Here is a 17,061-nt window from a genome sequence, read left to right as displayed (position 1 = left end):
ACCAGACATTTTATGGCTTCACAGCTCACTTAAAAACCAAAGAAACATTGACAGTTATTATGGAATGCCTTGAATGTAACTGTTTTGGTTAGTAAAATGAATGGGTTTAGTTCCAGTGTAAGCTGGTTGTTTTGCTTATCATGTTACATTCTCTGAATGCTAGCACAGACATCAGATTTAAATCTGGTAGCTTTTTTTTTATCAGTTCGTTTTGGAAAAACAAAGATGGTGCTGTGCAATATGACTTCCCCACTCCCTCCAAATGGTGTTGAGTTGTCAGACCTTATTATCTCCACAACAAGTGATTTATAGATTTATGTTTCATTCATGATCCTATATTAATACTTATCAGTCTTATTATGTAATTGTTCTCCTTCGTTCATTTATTTCATCTTGTTCAGTTTTTTTATAAACATACAGCTTTCACCAATCTGAAAGGACCTTTGATCTTCATACAGGAGCTCTCAACTACAATTCTATAAATCAAAAAACAGATTCTCTTTCAGAAAAGATTAAACCCAGTCCACAATTATTATTCATATATTTACTGCCAGTTTGCTTTAATTGCGAGAAATTGCACAGATCTCATGCTTCAGTGGAGGGGTTGTGAAGCCAACAGCGCCTGTAAGGTCCAGTTTTGCTCCAGGTGGAGCCTGAAAGGTGAAGTGTTGTAGCAGTGTTGTAAAGAAGATGAACAGTTCCATTTTAGCCAAGGTTTCTCCAGCACAACTTCTCTTACCTTTGAAAATAAATAAAGTAAAAAAATCATTATTAAAATAATGAACAACAATATTGACTTTTACAGCTGTAGGACAGACAACTTTCCATTTCTGTGTTCCTCTAGGAGGTCCAGTTGGGGACCTCTGAATGTGTCATTTCTTCAACGTTTGCATTGTGGGTGTTTGCGCATTACATTTTAGAGTCCCAACGGGGTTTTGCACTCCCCCAACCGATACTTACAGAACTTTTTCTGTCCCCAAAAGTCTTTATGGATAAAGAGTTTCCAACACTTTGTGCAAATCAATGCATAGATATACAGTAACTGTTAGAGCAATTTCTTTAATTTCATGCTGGCCATAGACAAGCAGATGTAGGAGTATGGTGCAGGTAAGATGCAATAATAATAAGCTGTCCAAGGTAAGCAGCACAGCACATGTATATATAATGTATCACCCAAACCTTTAAAAAGGCAGTGGGGAAGCATGTTCGGGACATCTTAATAGCTCCCCCCCCCCTTTTCCTGTGGCTTGCTAGGTTGCATGCTCGGATAAGGGTCTGGTATGGATACTTGGATTTTGAGGGGGACCCCCGACACCATTTTTTTTATTTGGCACAGGGTTCCCCTAATAATATCCATACCAGACCTGAAGGGCCTGGTAATATAATTTGGGGAGACCCCCACACATTTTATTATTTGGTTTGGGGTTCCCCTTAATATTCATACCAGACCGATAGGGTCGGGTAATGGACTGGGGGGGACCCATGTCGTTTTTTTCCAATGACTTCTATCTGTATTGTCGGGACCCGACAATTCATTATAGCTGTGAGCAGTTATAAATTACTTTTTTGCTTTAGAAATGTTATTTTGCGCAGGGACTTTTCTAAGCACGGGAAACATGCACTACTTTACAGTCATACTATAGACACCCCCCAGGTATGAAATTTAAAGGAATATTTCACTTTTATTGTTTAACTTTAAGCATTATTAAAATCACTGCTCCCGAAAAAACTGCAGTTTTTAAAACTTTTTTTGCATTGACACATGTCCTCTGGGGCAGGACCCAGGTCCCCAAACACTTTTTTTGACAATAACTTGTATATTAACCTTTAAAATTAGCAATTTTGATTTTTCAGGTTTGTGTCCCATAGACTTTAACAGTGTTCGTATGTTCGAACTCATTTTTTGCCTGTTTGCATGTTCTGCTGCGAACCAAACCAGGGGGTGTTCGGCTCATCCCTACCTACGACACACTTACAATATAGGTGTTGTCCCCTTTGATTTACTTACCTGCAGAAAATGGTATAAAAGCATCGTTGTTAACAAGTTTTCCCTCTGAGTCTAGAAAATGCTGAGGGTAAAACTCTTCCGGCTTCTCAAAGTACTCTTTGTCCCGTAGAACAGAATACAGTAATGGAATAACTTGAGTTCCCTGAAAAGAATAGATAGGAAAAACATTTAGATGGGTCATAAGAGCAGTTGTTATAAGTTCATTGGTCTGTTTAAGGTGCGCTCTAGTCAAAGCAAAAAATTACACACTGAAATGCAGAACAGACTACCACTACTCAGTATTTTATTATTTTTAAGTACACATTGCTCTAGTATCTCAGTGAAACTTCTCCCTTTTATAAGTAATCTGGAGACCTGGGAACCATTTTTTTTACCTGTTTGTAATGTAGGAGATCTATTCTCAGACATACCCACTATAGACTCCTAGCTATCTCCTGCATACAGAGTGTACAACGTAATAAAGAATCAATACTAAGATGTTGCCAGCAATCATCAATATGTCGATACAGCATTCAGAGAGATGAGAAGTAATGGAAGTACCTTTGCAATGCACACGTAAAAAAACAAACTGGAAACCAGGAGGTCAGTTATAAAGTTAATTGAAATATGGGTCCAATGTATTTTAGAAATAGGAATGGGAAGCAAGACCTTATTAGATTGTCTTCTAAGGATTTTACTTTGCGTGCTGATGGGACATGCATTCAACAAATTAGATACATTTTGTTTCTCTGTGGGACACCAGTAGTTGCAAGAAATAAATGATAAAGTATTGCACAGTCCCTGCAAATTCCATTGCAAAATAATCACTCCATCGCCTACAGTGATGACCACAAGTGATAACCACATCCAAGAAACATGGAGTCTTTTGTTAGAGATAAAATTCTTCAGCTGTTTCCTCTTCTTAGTTAGGGTGTTAATGGGAGCTAATACAGCGAAGTAATCATTAGTAAACTGGTGACAATAATTAGCAAAGACTAAGAATCTTTGAATGATTTTTAATGTACAGGCGAATTCAGGATTGTACTTGTTAGATTTTGAATTTATTACTATTTTATGTGATAAAAGTTTTTGAGAATCAATATTTAAACATGGTAATTTTGAAGGTTGATGATGAAAGAGAAAGGTCATCTGTTGTAGGTTACATGTATTTTTGAATTTCTACGTCAAGACAATGGGTGGAGATGTTACTTAATATACACAAGTGGGTGTTACGTTTATGACAGTAGCACCACCTATTCTAAATGTAAATATGCTTAGCTTGGCTTTTAGAACAGTATAAGAATCCATGTGGTTTGAGTAGCTAGTAGGAACTTGAGGGTCTCCCGACCCTGCAGGACCTCGGGGTCACCCGACCCTGCAGGGAGATGGAGGTAGGAAGCCCACCCAGCAGAAAGCTTTCACTATGGAAGCCCAGCAGAAAGATGTACCATCATATCTTTCCTCCTTCTGAAACCTTATGAATTATCATCTTGCCATGTGTTACCAGTTGTAATTATATAAGCATTGTCTTTTGCTTGTCCTACTTGAAGAATAAAACGTTGTACTTTTGAAGATAGCCTAAGTCTTGAATATTGGGAACGAAGCGTCTGGGAAGGAGACACTATTGACATAACACATGACACGTGTTAAAAATGTCCCCTCTTCCACATTCTTCAGTACTTCATATAGATCCATGCCCTGGGCAGAGACTAAATAACCCAGGAAGTGTATATTTCCTATTTTATTCTCATGTAAATGTAAAAACACTGGGCTAGATTCAGATAGGTTAGCGGATCTTTAGATCCGCGTAACCTATCTGATTTACGATCCGCCGGCGCAAGTTTTTGAGGCAAGTGCTGTATTCAAAAAGCACTTGCCTCTAAAGTTGCGGCGGCGTATCGTAAATCCCCCGGCGGAATTCAAATTCCGCGGCTAGGGGGCGTGTAGAATTTAAATCAGGCGCGTCCCCGCGCCGAACGAACTGCGCATGCGCCGTCCGCTAAATTTCCCAGCGTGCATTGCTCCAAAAGACGTCGCTAGGACGTCATTGGTTTCGACGTGAACGTAAATTACGTCCATCCGTATTTGTGACCGACTTACGTAAAAAATTCAAAATTCGATCCGGGAACGACGGCCATACTTAACATAGGATACGCCGCATATAACAGGGGTAACTATACGCCGGAAAAAAAGCAGAACGCAAACGACGTAAAAAAAAGCGTTTCTGAATCGGCGTAACTCCTCATTTGCATATTCGTCGCGTATACAAACGGAAGCGCCACCTAGCGGCCAGCGTGAGATTGCAGCCTAAGATCCGACGGTGTAAGTCACTTACACCTGGCGGATCTTAGGGAGATCTATGCGTAACTGATTCTATGAATCAGTCGCATAGATACAACGGACGGAACTCAGAGATACGACGGTGTATCAGGAGATACGCCGTCATATCTCTATCTGAATCTGGCCCACTGTGTTGACATGCCCATCATAAGAATGCAGATCTGGAGAGAGAAAATTAATATCCTGTTTAGATGTAGCATGACACAGATGTACTGAAGTCTCTGAAGACTAGGGATGAGCCGGACAACCCCCCGTTCGGTTCGCACCAGAACCTGCGAACAGACCAAAAGTTTGTGTGAACTTTAGAACCCCATTAAAGTCTATTGGATTTGAACGTTTGAAATCTAAAGTGCTAATTTTAAAGCATAATATGCAAGTTATTGTCCTAAAAAGTGTTTGGGGACCCGGGGCCTGCCCCTGGGGAGATAAATGCAAAAAAAACGTTTTAAAAACAGCATTTTTTTCGGGAGCAGTGATTTTAAATGACTTTTTATCCTTCGGAAATGACACTTTGTGCAGGGACAGTTCTAAGCATGGGAAACAAACGCTGCTTTACAGGCATACTATACAAATCCCCCCCCCCCCAGGTCCGAAAATTTAAAGGAATATTTCACTTTTATTGTTTCACTTTAAGCATTATAAAAATCACTTTTTTTTGCATTGATACATGGGGCAGGACCCGGGTCCCCAAACACTTTTTATGACAATAACTTGCATATAAGCCTTTAAAATTAGCACTTTAGATTTCTCCCATAGACTTTTCCAGGGTGTTCTGCAACTTTTCGAATTTGCCGCGAACACCCCAAGTTGTTCGCTGTTCGGCGAACAGGCAATATTCGAGTCGAACATGAGTTCGACTCGAACTCGAAGCTCATCCCTACTGAAGACATTGTTAACGAAATCTTGGAAGATGGCTTGAGAATGGCAGAGACCAAACAGCATGACTAAGTATTAAAAATGGTCATCTCAAGTCTTAAGTCAATCCTTCATTCATCAACTTCTTTAAAGAAGATGAATTTGCAAGTGCCCTGCAAATCTAATTTAGTAAAAATGTATGCTACCTGCAGGTAATCAAACAATCTGGGGCTGCATGAGTGCTGTCGTTACTGGGGAGCTACAGTTCATTGAGGGAACCATGAATACCAACATGTTCTGTGACATACTGAAACAGAGCATGATCCCCTCCCTTTAGTGACTGGGCTGCAGAGAAGTATTCCAACATGATAATGACCCCAAACACACCTTCAAGATGACCACTGTCTTGCTAAAGAAATGAGGGTAAAGGTGATGGACTGGCCAAGCATGTCTCCAAACCTAAACCCTATTGAGCATCTGTGGAGAATCCTCTATTGGAAGGGGGAGGACAGCAAGGTCTCTAACATCCATCAGCTCCGTGATGTGGTCATGGAGGAGTGGAAGAGGACTCCAGTGGCAACCTGTGAAGCTCTGGTGACCTCCATGCCCAAGAAGGTTAAGGCAGTGCTGGAAAATAATGATGGCCACACAAAATATTGACACAATATGGGCCCAATTTGGACATTTTAACCTAGGGGTGTACTCAATTTGTTGCCAGCGGTTTAGACATTAATGGCTATGAGTTATTTTGAGGGGACATTAAATTTACACTGTTATACAAGCTGTACATTCACTACTTTACATTGTAGCAAAGTGTAATTTCTTTAGTGTTGTTACATAAAAAGATATAATAAAATATGTGCAAAAATGTGAGGGGTGTACTCAGTTTTGTGAGTTACTGTGTGTGTGTATATATATATATATATATATATATATATATATATATATATATATACAGGGCTCAAAATTTCAAGTCCTGAGCTACTAGCCAGGCCTCAAGAGTTACTCGCCACCAGTTGCCCCACCTAATTCATACACTGCCCTGCGCCTAATTGCACCCGTAAACACGCCCTCGTAGATTATCTCATGGAATGACAATGTTTTATGCAGAATCAAGTTACAAAATTAAATATTACCAACAACAACGTTAACAAAATGGGACAGGGCACTGGGGGCAGACCAGAGGGACAGGGCACTGGGGGCAGACCAGAGGGACAGGGCACTGGGAGCAGACCAGAGGGACAGGGCACTAGAACTGGGTCTCTTCCCCATTCTCTTGCTGTCTCCTCTGCAACTCCCATCCATCCTCTCTCTCTCTCCCATTCATCTCATCATTAGGAGCCTGTGTGTGCGGCTCCACGCTTTCATGTCTCCACTTCCCCTTTTTATTCAGGCTGGCAGAAAGGGGAGGAGCTGCAGCACAGCGGGAGGGAGTACAATCCAGCGCTGAGATCCACACAACTGCGCAGCCATTGACACCATAGCACAACGCACACTGACAGCGCACAGCACACATTGAGACCAGTCTGTTCACAGTGCTCAGGCTAAACTGTTGGACACTTACATAGAGCACAAGGAGAAGAAAACTGCACAAACTAGAAGGCTGCCGCTCTCATGTCAGGGCAACTTTCAGTGAGCGCTGCACCGGAGTGGTAATTTTTGCAATCCTCCACCTCACTCATTACTTTCTGCTCTCCAGCTACATTGGTCGGGGCCCGGGGGAGGGGGGCAGGCTCAGAGAGGTCATACTGTTGGGTCCCATGGCTTAATGAGAATTGTAAGGAGAGCACCTGTGTACTGCTCTGCCTGAGCGCAGCTCACCAGACTACTTTTCCCCGAGCACGCACCTTTCCTCTTCGGCTGCCAATCTCATCGGGACTCCAAGTGTAGGCACAGATTGGAGGGAGATTGGTTATGCAGCCCTGTCATCACTCGCCCCCAGCTTAAATCCACTCGCCAAATGCTAGTAGGCGAGTGGAAATTTTGAGGGCTGTATATATATATATATATATATATATATATATTGTGACAGGGTACACGACTGTGTATGTCAGTCAGAGGTTGGAAAGGGAAGCTTTCCCTATCTTGGAAAGAGTTAAGCCTGGCCCAACAGGTAAACCTCCTCTCTCCCTCTATTATTTAGCCTGCACCTGATAGTGTAGAGAGAGTGAGAGCTCAGAGCGAGATCCAGGCTGGACACAGACTGGAGAGTGTCTGTGTATGCGTGGAATCAAGGTCTGTCAGAACAATTACTTATATTGGACTTTTTTTTGTTTGTTTATACTAGAGCCGGAATAGACGGTCTAGTAAAGCGTAGTTTTTTCATTGGTCGCAATAAAGCTGCATTTATTCGCCATTTCTGTCTAAAGATCAGTGACCTTCGCACAAGTGCTGGCAGCAGTGGGATACCGTTGTTGTATCGGCCAATTTCTCACAGTGGCCTTAAAGGTACAGGACCCAGAGGATGGAAGATATTGTGAAAGCCCTGATACAAGCTGCCTCTGTGCAACAAGAGACTAATAGACAGGTAGCTGCCTCAGCTGCAGCGCAAGAAGAGACTAATAGACAGGTAGCTGCAGTGCAACAAGAGACTAATAGACAGGTAGCTGTCTCAGCTGCAGCGCAACAAGAGACCAACAGGCTCCTGGCTTTGCAGCTTAAAGTTTTAACTGAAGCACAAAAGGCAGATCATGCGGTTCTCAAAGTAACCCTGGAACAGATGACTGCCCAAAGATCTCCTAACCCACCAGCAGGGGGGGGTAAGCCAAATACGTGCAAGTAGCTGTCTGCAGAAAATTACCCCAGATGATGATATGGAGACCTATCTGCTGGCGTTTGAATGGACCGCCGCCCAAGAAGGCTGGCCTTCAGAACAGTGGGCTGGAATCATTGCACCCTTTCTCCTGGGAGAAGCACAGAAAGCCTATTTTGACCTGGACGAGGAGGCGGCTGCAGACTATCCCAAACTGAAAGTAGAGATCCTGGCTTGGTTAGGGGTGACCGCCACAGTGAGAGCCCAGCGTTTCTACAACTGGAGGTTCAAGGAAGGAAAAGCTCCCAGATGTTTGACTTAATTTATCTGGCTCGGAAGTGGCTAAAACCAGAGACTCAAACCCCTGCACAGATCATAGAACCGCTTGTGCTTGACCGTTACGTGAGGGAGATTCCAAATGGCCTCCGGTAGTGGGTCACTCAGGGAAACCCCCTGGACTGTGATAGCATGGTCGCACAAGTGGAGCGGTATCTGTCTGCCAAAGATTTGGACAGATCTCTCACTAGGTCGAGTGGGAAAATACAGAGACTGGGATACCGGAAAAGTGGATTAGAAGCAGACTTCAGATCAGGAGCCCGTTTTTCCAAAACAGACGCTAGAAGTCAAAACCCTGGGAAAGATGACCACCCTAGGAAAAACTCCATAACTTGTTTTGAGTGTGGCGCAAAAGGACATATCAGGGCGAGATGCCCCAACTTTACTGAGCCAATGCAGTGTGGGCTAGGGGAAGATTCTTCAAACTTCTGCGGACTGGTCTGTCTAGCAGGCCTGGTGGAGGGGGGACATACCTTCCGAGTACCTGTCCTGCTGGACAAACAAGAGGCAGTGGCCCTGGTGGACTCTGGCAGTGGCCTGACTCTGGTGACCAGTAAATTAGTAAGACCTGGTCGGGTTCAGAAGCATAGAACCATAGGGGGTATTGTGTATTCATGGGTCTACTGGGCGGTATCCTACTGCCAACATAGAGGTGTTAGTACAGGGCAGTCTGGTAAGGATCTTAGCAGTGGTAGTTCCTCGTCTACCATATCCTTTGATAATAGGAAGCAATTTCCCTAACTTCCACACTCTTTTACAACCCCCTGTGATGGGAGAACAAGGGGAACCTGAAGCAGAGCAGAGAAATACAGGGGTTCATGAAATATTTCCCTTTGTTCATCCCGACTTGTATATCTCTTGTCAAAAAAGAGGTAAAACAAGACAGGAACGCAGGGAGAGCAAGCTGAGATTTAATAGGGCTGTCAATGAAGTCCTGTTAAATCAGCGTGGGTGAGCAGTCTAGGAGAGGCGAGGCCACACGACAGACAGACGATGACGCAGAGGTTGATCAACCAGAACCCGACCCAGAGGCAACCAGTGAAGGTGATGAGGAGGATATAGATATCCTAGATATTTAGGGTAGTGGCTTTGGCTGAGACCAGGCAGGTGATCCCCTGTTGCAGGAAGCCAGGAGTAAAGTTATAGAGGTTAATGGCGTACCAGTGGAAGGGGCAACAGAAAAGGCCTGTCCCTACTTTATCCTCAAAAACGATCTCCTTTATAGAGTAACCTCCGATGAGGGACAAGAACTCGAACAACTGGTTGTGCCTTCATCATACACACGAAAAGTGCTGAATTATGCTCACTCTCATCTTCTGGGGGGACACTTGGGGGTGGAGAAAACCAAAGAACGGGTGCTCAGGAGCTTCTTTTGTAGTGGCGTATATGAGGGGGTTAAAAGGTATTGCGCTTCTTGCCCAGAATGCCAACTGGCGTCTCCAAGACCGAAGTTGAGAGCCCCACTCATACCCCTCCCCATAGTCGACGTTCCTTTTGAGAGGATTGGCATGGACCTAGTGGGTTCCTTAGAGAAAACAGCTTGTGGGCACCAGTACATCCTTGTCATCCTCGACTATGCCACTAGATACCCTGAAGCCATCCCACCACGCAAGGCTAATGCTAAAAATATTGCAAAGAGTTGGTTCAGATGTTTACACGTGTGGGAATACCAAAGACATTGCTCACGGATCAGGGGACACCGTTTGTTTCCGGTATTATGAAAGAGCTATGTCAGCTATTTAAGGTACGGTCCCTGAGAACGTCAGTGTACCACCCACAGACAGATGGGCTGGTAGAAAGGTTTAACCAGATCCTAAAGGGGATGTTGAGAAAAGTTGTTAGCAGGGATGGGAAGGATTGGGACTTTTTGCTTCCTTACCTGTTGTTCGCAGTTCGAGAGATTCCCCAAAGTTCTACAGGCTTCTCCCCATTTGAGCTTTTATATGGTAGGCATCCCAGGGGTATTCTGGATGTCCTAAAGGAAACCTGGGAAGAACAGGGAGTAGCTGGGACCAATGTGCTCCAATATGTTGAAGATATGCGTGTGCGTATGACTCGGATTGCTCCGCTTGTTCGCCAACATATGGAGCAGGCACAGAGTAGGCAGAAGTCCTACTATGACCAGAGGGCCCTAGTGAGACAGTTTGAGAGGGGGAACCGAGTAATGGTTCTAGTACCCACCGCAGAAAGCAAACTTCTAGCACAGTGGCAGGGACCCTATGAGGTCTTGGAAAAAGTGAGCCCAGTAAATTATAAAGTTAGTCAGCCAGGACGCCGGAAGAAGGAGGCCGTGTTCCACATAAACCTTCTAGAGAGGACTGCATGGCCACAGTGGGTGACACCAAACCTGATCCAGAGGCCCCTAGACCTTCAGTGACAATCTCTCCAGAGCTGACACCCAAGCAAATAGAGGAGGCTAGAGGCTTGGTTGAGAGGAATAGCGATGTCTTCTCCCCCAACCCTGGACAAACTCGAGAGATTACCCATGACATTGTTACAGAACCAGGGGTTATCGTAAGGGTGAAGTCTTACCGCATTCCGGAGGCCAGGAGGGAAGCCGTAAGGGCGGAAGTCAAGAAAATGCTTGAACTTGGAGTGATAGAGGAGTCTCACAGCCAGTGGTCTAGCCCCATTGTTCTAGTGCCTAAACCTGATGGGTCCATCAGGTTTTGTAATGACTTCAGGAAGTTAAACGAGGTGTCTAAGTTTGATGCCTACCCCATGCCTAGGGTGGATGAACTAGTAGAGCGACTAGCCAAAGACAGGTTCTTCACCACTTTGGACCTGACAAAGGGTTATTGGCAGATCCCATTGACAAAGCATGCCCGGGAGAAGACAGCTTTTGCTACTCCTGATGGCCTGTTCCAGTACAGGATCATGCATTTTGGCCTTAATGGGGCCCCAGCCACTTTCCAAAGGTTAATGGATAAGCTGCTCAGGCCCCACACCAAGTATGCAGCCGCATACTTGGATGATGTGATCATTCATAGCCCGGACTGGGAATGCCATCTGGACAAAGTGCAGGCAGTGTTGGACACTTTTAGAAGAGCAGGACTGACAGCTAACCCCTCTAAATGTGCCGTTGGCCTAGCTAAAGCTAGATACTTGGGTTATCTAGTTGGCAGAGGGCTTGTTAAACTGCAAATGAACAAGATAGGAGCTATACAGAGCTGGCCCAAACCGCTGAGGAAAAAACAAGTCAGAGCCTTTTTGGGGATCGTAGGCTACTACCGGAGGTTTATTCCTCACTTTGCTACAAAGGCTGCTCCACTCACTGACCTTATTAAAGCCAGATTTCCAGACACAGTAAAGTGGAACAGCGAGGCTGAGGAAGCCTTTGCGGGTCTGCGGGCAGCGCTTTGTGCCCAACCTGTGCTTGTGACTCCCGACTTTAAGAAGGAGTTCTTTCTCCAGACCGATGCCTCGGAGGTGGGTTTGGGTGCAGTTTTGTCCCAATATGTGGGTGGTGAGGAACACCCTGTTTTATATTTGAGTCGGAAGTTGTTACCTCGAGAACAGCGCTATGCCACAGTGGAAAAAGAGTGTTTGGCGATTAAGTGGGCAATAGAAACACACCGCTACTATTTGTTGGGCAGACGATTTACCCTGGTCACCGACCATGCTCCGTTAAAGTAAATGCACACCAACAGGGACAAGAACGCTGTCAGGGCACTGCCCTTTACGGTCACATTTCCCCAGTTGGCTCTGGGTGGAATTGAACCTGGGACCTGTCCATTGTGAGTCCAGCTCTTTGCCTCTGAGCCACTGCTCAAGTATTACTTTGCTTGCTATCCATTTGAGCCTGGTGCTGAACCTGTACTTTCTGTGGACCAATCAGTGGCCAGTGCGGCCTATTTAAGCCAGCCCCTTCCCCTCTGCTAATTGCTGGTTCGTTGTCAGCTTTACCCTGTGAGAGAACCTTGTAACCTGAATACCCTGACCTGTTTGACCCCGGATTGGACCTTGACGATTCTCTGCCGTCTCCTACACTTGACCCCTGCCTGCTTATCGGATTTGCTGTTGTCTCTTGCCCCTTGACCCTGGCTTGCTCTCACGGATTTCCTCTGATCTCTCCAACTCCTGACCCACGGCCTGTGACCCGGATTTGCCTTGTTTCCTGTTGGTCCCTTCTGGACTTACCTGCCTGTTCCTGCCTGATCAACGACTGTCTCCAGTCCTCTGCACCTGCCCTGCTTTCGTCAGCTGCACCAGGTCTGCCTACCAGTTCCCGGCACCGGTGCCTCCTTGTGCCGTCCCTCCTCTGTTCTAACTCCAGGGAGTGGTCTGCACAGGGTCGCAAAGGTGAGCCGCCCTCAGCATCTCGGCCTCGGTGAGTACTTACCTTAAATGGTCCTGACAGTACGAACCAGCCATTATGTCTGAGGCCGACAGGGCATGCTCACCCCTTGAAAACCTGTGTCAACAGGTGTCTGTTTTGACGGTTGCCGTTCAAAACTTGCAAGAAGGTAAACCCTTGCATAATGGACTAACTAATGTTATGGAGTCCTCAGACTTATACAAGATGCTCTCCTCCCTGGCTCTGCAAGTCTCCAGCCTGAACCATACTATTCAGGAATTACAACAGGAGGTCCAAAAATTTAAAGAGACAACACGCCCAGCCCCGGAACCTGTATATTATGAGCCATTTGTTCTTATGCCAGAAAAATTCGATGGGAACCGTGCATCCTTCCTGTGCTTTCAAACCGATTGTGAGCTGTTGTTCACCCTCAGACCTAGGACCTATGCCACGGATTATATTAAGGTTCGAGCCTCCATCAATTTGCTAACAGGGCAGATCAAATCGTGGGCTCATCTGCTGTTGCAGGAAAAGAGTCCAGTCTTGGACAGCTGGGAGACGTTCATGTCTGCGCTGGACTCATATGTTTCTGTTTCCAAGAAGACCAGCGCTCCCAGGTCTGCTCTTAATTCACGGGGCCTACGGGTACCCAGGGATAGGAAGCCCCAGTGCGGTTATGACACCCAGCCAGCCCAGTGTGTGCCAGATTATGAAACCCTGTATGTGCCCAGCCAGGAAGCTTCCCCATCACAAGGTCTTGATATCTCTGTGGATGCTCACACGCCTACCTTGGAGGAGGAAGAACCTATGCAGATCAGGGTCATCCGGTCCAGCCTATCTATGGCAGAAAGAGAGCGGAGAAGAGCCCATGGACTTTGCTTTTATTGTGGTGCTAGCGGGCACCTTATATCGCTTTGCCCAACTCGCCCACCTCGGCCAAAGCTTCTTCAAGTGGGTACTATTGGAAGTTTTTTCTATGCCTCAGAATCTGTACCTACCTTTCCAGTGTCCCCAGTTCCTGTGTCTTCAGTTCCAGTGTCTTCAGTTCCAGTGTCTTCAGTTCCAGTGTCTTCAGTCCCAGTGTCTTCAGTCCCAGTGTCTTCAGTTCCAGTGTCTTCAGTTCCAGTGTCCTCAGTCCTAGTGTCTTCAGTCCCAGTGTCTTCAGTCCCAGTGTCTTCAGTCCCAGTGTCTTCAGTTCCAGTGTCTTCAGTTCCAGTGTCTTCAGTTCCAGTGTCTTCAGTTCCAGTGTCTTCAGTTCCTGTGTCCCCAGTCCCAGTTCTTATGTCCTCAGTTTCTGTGTCCCCAGTTCCAGTTCCTGTGTCTTCAGTTCCTATGTCCCCAGTTGAAGTTCTCCCTCCAGACTGCACGTATGCCTCGGATGGTACTATGGTCCGTAGACAGGATCTGGTAATATTTGAACAGGCCTTACAAGCAAGGAGGGCGCCCCCTACCAGAACTTCAGGATCAAAAAAGCCAAAAAAGAAAAAGTAAAGATCTACATGCTCCCTGTTTGATCCATCAGGAGCATCCGGAACTAGTGGACAGTTTGGGCGTCCAGAGTCCGCCCCTAGGGGGGGGGCACTGTCAGGGCACTGCCCTTTACGGTCACATTTCCCCAGTTGGCTCTGGGTGGAATTGAACCTGGGACCTGTCCATTGTGAGTCCAGCTCTTTGCCTCTGAGCCACTGCTCAAGTATTACTTTGCTTGCTATCCATTTGAGCCTGGTGCTGAACCTGTACTTTCTGTGGACCAATCAGTGGCCAGTGCGGCCTATTTAAGCCAGCCCCTTCCCCTCTGCTAATTGCTGGTTCGTTGTCAGCTTTACCCTGTGAGAGAACCTTGTAACCTGAATACCCTGACCTGTTTGACCCCGGATTGGACCTTGACGATTCTCTGCCGTCTCCTACACTTGACCCCTGCCTGCTTAACGGATTTGCTGTTGTCTCTTGCCCCTTGACCCTGGCTTGCTCTCACGGATTTCCTCTGATCTCTCCAACTCCTGACCCACGGCCTGTGACCCGGATTTGCCTTGTTTCCTGTTGGTCCCTTCTGGACTTACCTGCCTGTTCCTGCCTGATCAACGACTGTCTCCAGTCCTCTGCACCTGCCCTGCTTTCGTCAGCTGCACCAGGTCTGCCTACCAGTTCCCGGCACCGGTGCCTCCTTGTGCCGTCCCTCCTCTGTTCTAACTCCAGGGAGTGGTCTGCACAGGGTCGCAAAGGTGAGCCGCCCTCAGCATCTCGGCCTCGGTGAGTACTTACCTTAAATGGTCCTGACAAACGCGGTCACAAGATGTTTTTTGTCCCTACAGCCCTTTACTTTTGTGGTACAGCATAGGGCAGGTCTTCTCCACAGTAATGCAAATGCTCTGTCCCGGGTACATGGGTTTGCAGATGTGGCCGCTTCCCACGCAGGTGTTAAGCTGGGGGGGAGGATGTGTGACAGGGTACACGACTCTGTGTTTGTCAGTGAGAGGTTGGAAAGGGCAGCTTTCCCTATCTTGGAAAAGGTTAAGCCTGGCCCAACAGGTAAACCTCCTCTGTCCCTCTATTAATTAGCCTGCACCTGATAGTGTAGAGAGAGTGAGAGCTCAGAGCGAGATCCAGGCTGGACTGGGTGGACACAGACTGGAGAGTGTCTGTGTATGCGTGGAATCAAGGTCTGTCAAAACAATTACTTATATTGGACTATCTTTTTTTGTTTGTTTATACTAGAGCCGGAATAGCCGCTCTAGTAAAGCTTAGTGAGGGACGCTCATGTTTAGTTAGCCTCCTAAGCTGGAGTAGGCCTATTTATTTGTGTTACTTTTTTTCATTGGTCGCAATAAAGCTGCATTTATTCGCCATTTATGTCTAAAGATCAGTGGGCCAAATCCTCAGCCAGGCGGCGTAACTTAACTTTTACCATTTAAGTTACACTGGCGGAAAATTTCTACCTAAGTGCCCGATCCACAAAGCACTTACCTAGAAATTTTCGGGCGTGTAACTTAAATGTCTCCGGCGCAAGGCGGTCCTCTTCTGCAGGGGGCAATGACAATTTAAATGAGGCGCGCTCCCGCGCCGGCCATACTGCGCATGCTCGTGACGTCATTTTCCCGACGGGCAGCGCGCGAAATTACGTTACGCTGGGCTTTGTGGATTGCGACGGGACAATAAAGTTGCGTCGGGTAAAAAAAAAGTTACGAGCCGAAAAATAAAATTCAAAATGTAAAAAAAATCGCGGCGATCGAAAATAAGGTCTGCAGCCCTAATTTTACGTATGCAAACGTAAACTTACGCAGAAAAAACAAAGCTGAAAAGCTTTGTGGATCTCCGTAAGTCCTCATTTGCATACGCAAAGCGGCATTTCAATGCGAAATGCCCCCAGCGGCGGATGCGGTACTGCATCCTAAGATCTGACAGTGTAAGTGTCTTACAGATGTCAGATCTTCTGCCTATCTTTGGAAAACTGCTTCTGAGGATCAGTTCCAAAGATAGGCACAGGGATACGCAGGCTGAACAGCAGTTAGGCCTGCGTATCCCTTTTGAGGATTTGGCCCAGTGACTTTCTTTTTTTTTTTATACATTCTTTATTTTACATTTTTCAACATCTTACATTGCCTTGAACCCAGTTTAGTATCACATCAAACAATATAAACAGTTTTCTATTACTGTATTTCTTACATTTCCAAACACTGTTATTGCTTTCTATCCCTCTTCATCCTATCATATCTTTCCCCTTGGGCGTGGTCTTCCCTGGTTCAAGGCACTACAACCCCCCCTCCTCCCCCCTTACCTCCGAGCCCTTCTCTCGGACACGGAGAAAAAAAAAAAATATATCAAACTTCGGCGCCTCTCCCTAGTCTTCCCCCCCGTCCTCCCCCCCGCGACTTTCTCACTATATATATATATATATATGTATATATATATATATATATATATATATATATATATATATATATATGTGTATATATTTTGTGGAGAGGTGACCCCTGTGATCTGGCAATATATGACTGATTAGTTCACAGACAGGCATGCTGATTGGAAACCTATGGGCTGCGTTTATGTTCATCCTAGTAGATGAGCTCAGAGCTCCCACTTGGAGACAAAGGCCCGGATTCAGAAACAAGATACGCCGTCGTATCTCTGAGTGTGCGTGGTCGTAACTATGCGCCTGATTCAGAGAATCAGTTACGCATAGATTTCTCTAAGATCTGACCGGCTTAAGTGTCTTACACCGTCGTATCTTAGGCTGCATATTTAAGCTGGCCGCTAGGTGTCGCTTCCGTATATTTTTGCGAGGAATATGCAAATGAGCTAGATACGCCGATTCAGAAACGTACGTCCGGCCGGCGCATTTTTTTACGTCGTTTACGTTAGGCTTTTTGCGGCGAAAAAGTTACCCCTGCTATATGAGGCGTAGCTATTGTTAAAGGGTCACTAAAGGAATTTTTTTTTTTAGCTAAATAGCTTCCTTTACCTTACTGCAGTACTGGTTTCATGTCCTCATTGTTC

The 17,061-nt window shown here is 45.8% G+C and overlaps 1 protein-coding gene across 3 annotated transcripts in view; it reads right to left on the bottom strand.

Moving 5' to 3' along the window:
* Window positions 1-362: 362 nt before the first annotated feature.
* The window catches only part of LOC120936226 (cytochrome P450 2K1-like), a 139,604-nt gene continuing 122,905 nt past the window's right edge, over window positions 363-17,061 (bottom strand). For 2 of the 3 annotated variants that reach the window (XM_040348422.1, XM_040348424.1), the window contains 2 exons: window positions 2,009-2,150; window positions 363-739 (listed from right to left, as the gene is read on the bottom strand). In XM_040348422.1, the coding sequence (XP_040204356.1) occupies window positions 561-739; window positions 2,009-2,150 (321 nt within the window). In that variant the 3' untranslated portion in view covers window positions 363-560. The remainder of the gene's footprint in view (window positions 740-2,008; window positions 2,151-17,061) is intronic. The other variant, XM_040348423.1, reaches the window with a different exon arrangement.

Source organism: Rana temporaria, chromosome 4, assembly GCF_905171775.1.
Source record: "Rana temporaria chromosome 4, aRanTem1.1, whole genome shotgun sequence".
Classification (NCBI taxonomy): domain Eukaryota; kingdom Metazoa; phylum Chordata; class Amphibia; order Anura; family Ranidae; genus Rana; species Rana temporaria.
Note: the sequence above shows the minus strand (reverse complement) of the source record. Positions and strands in the feature narration are given on the sequence as shown.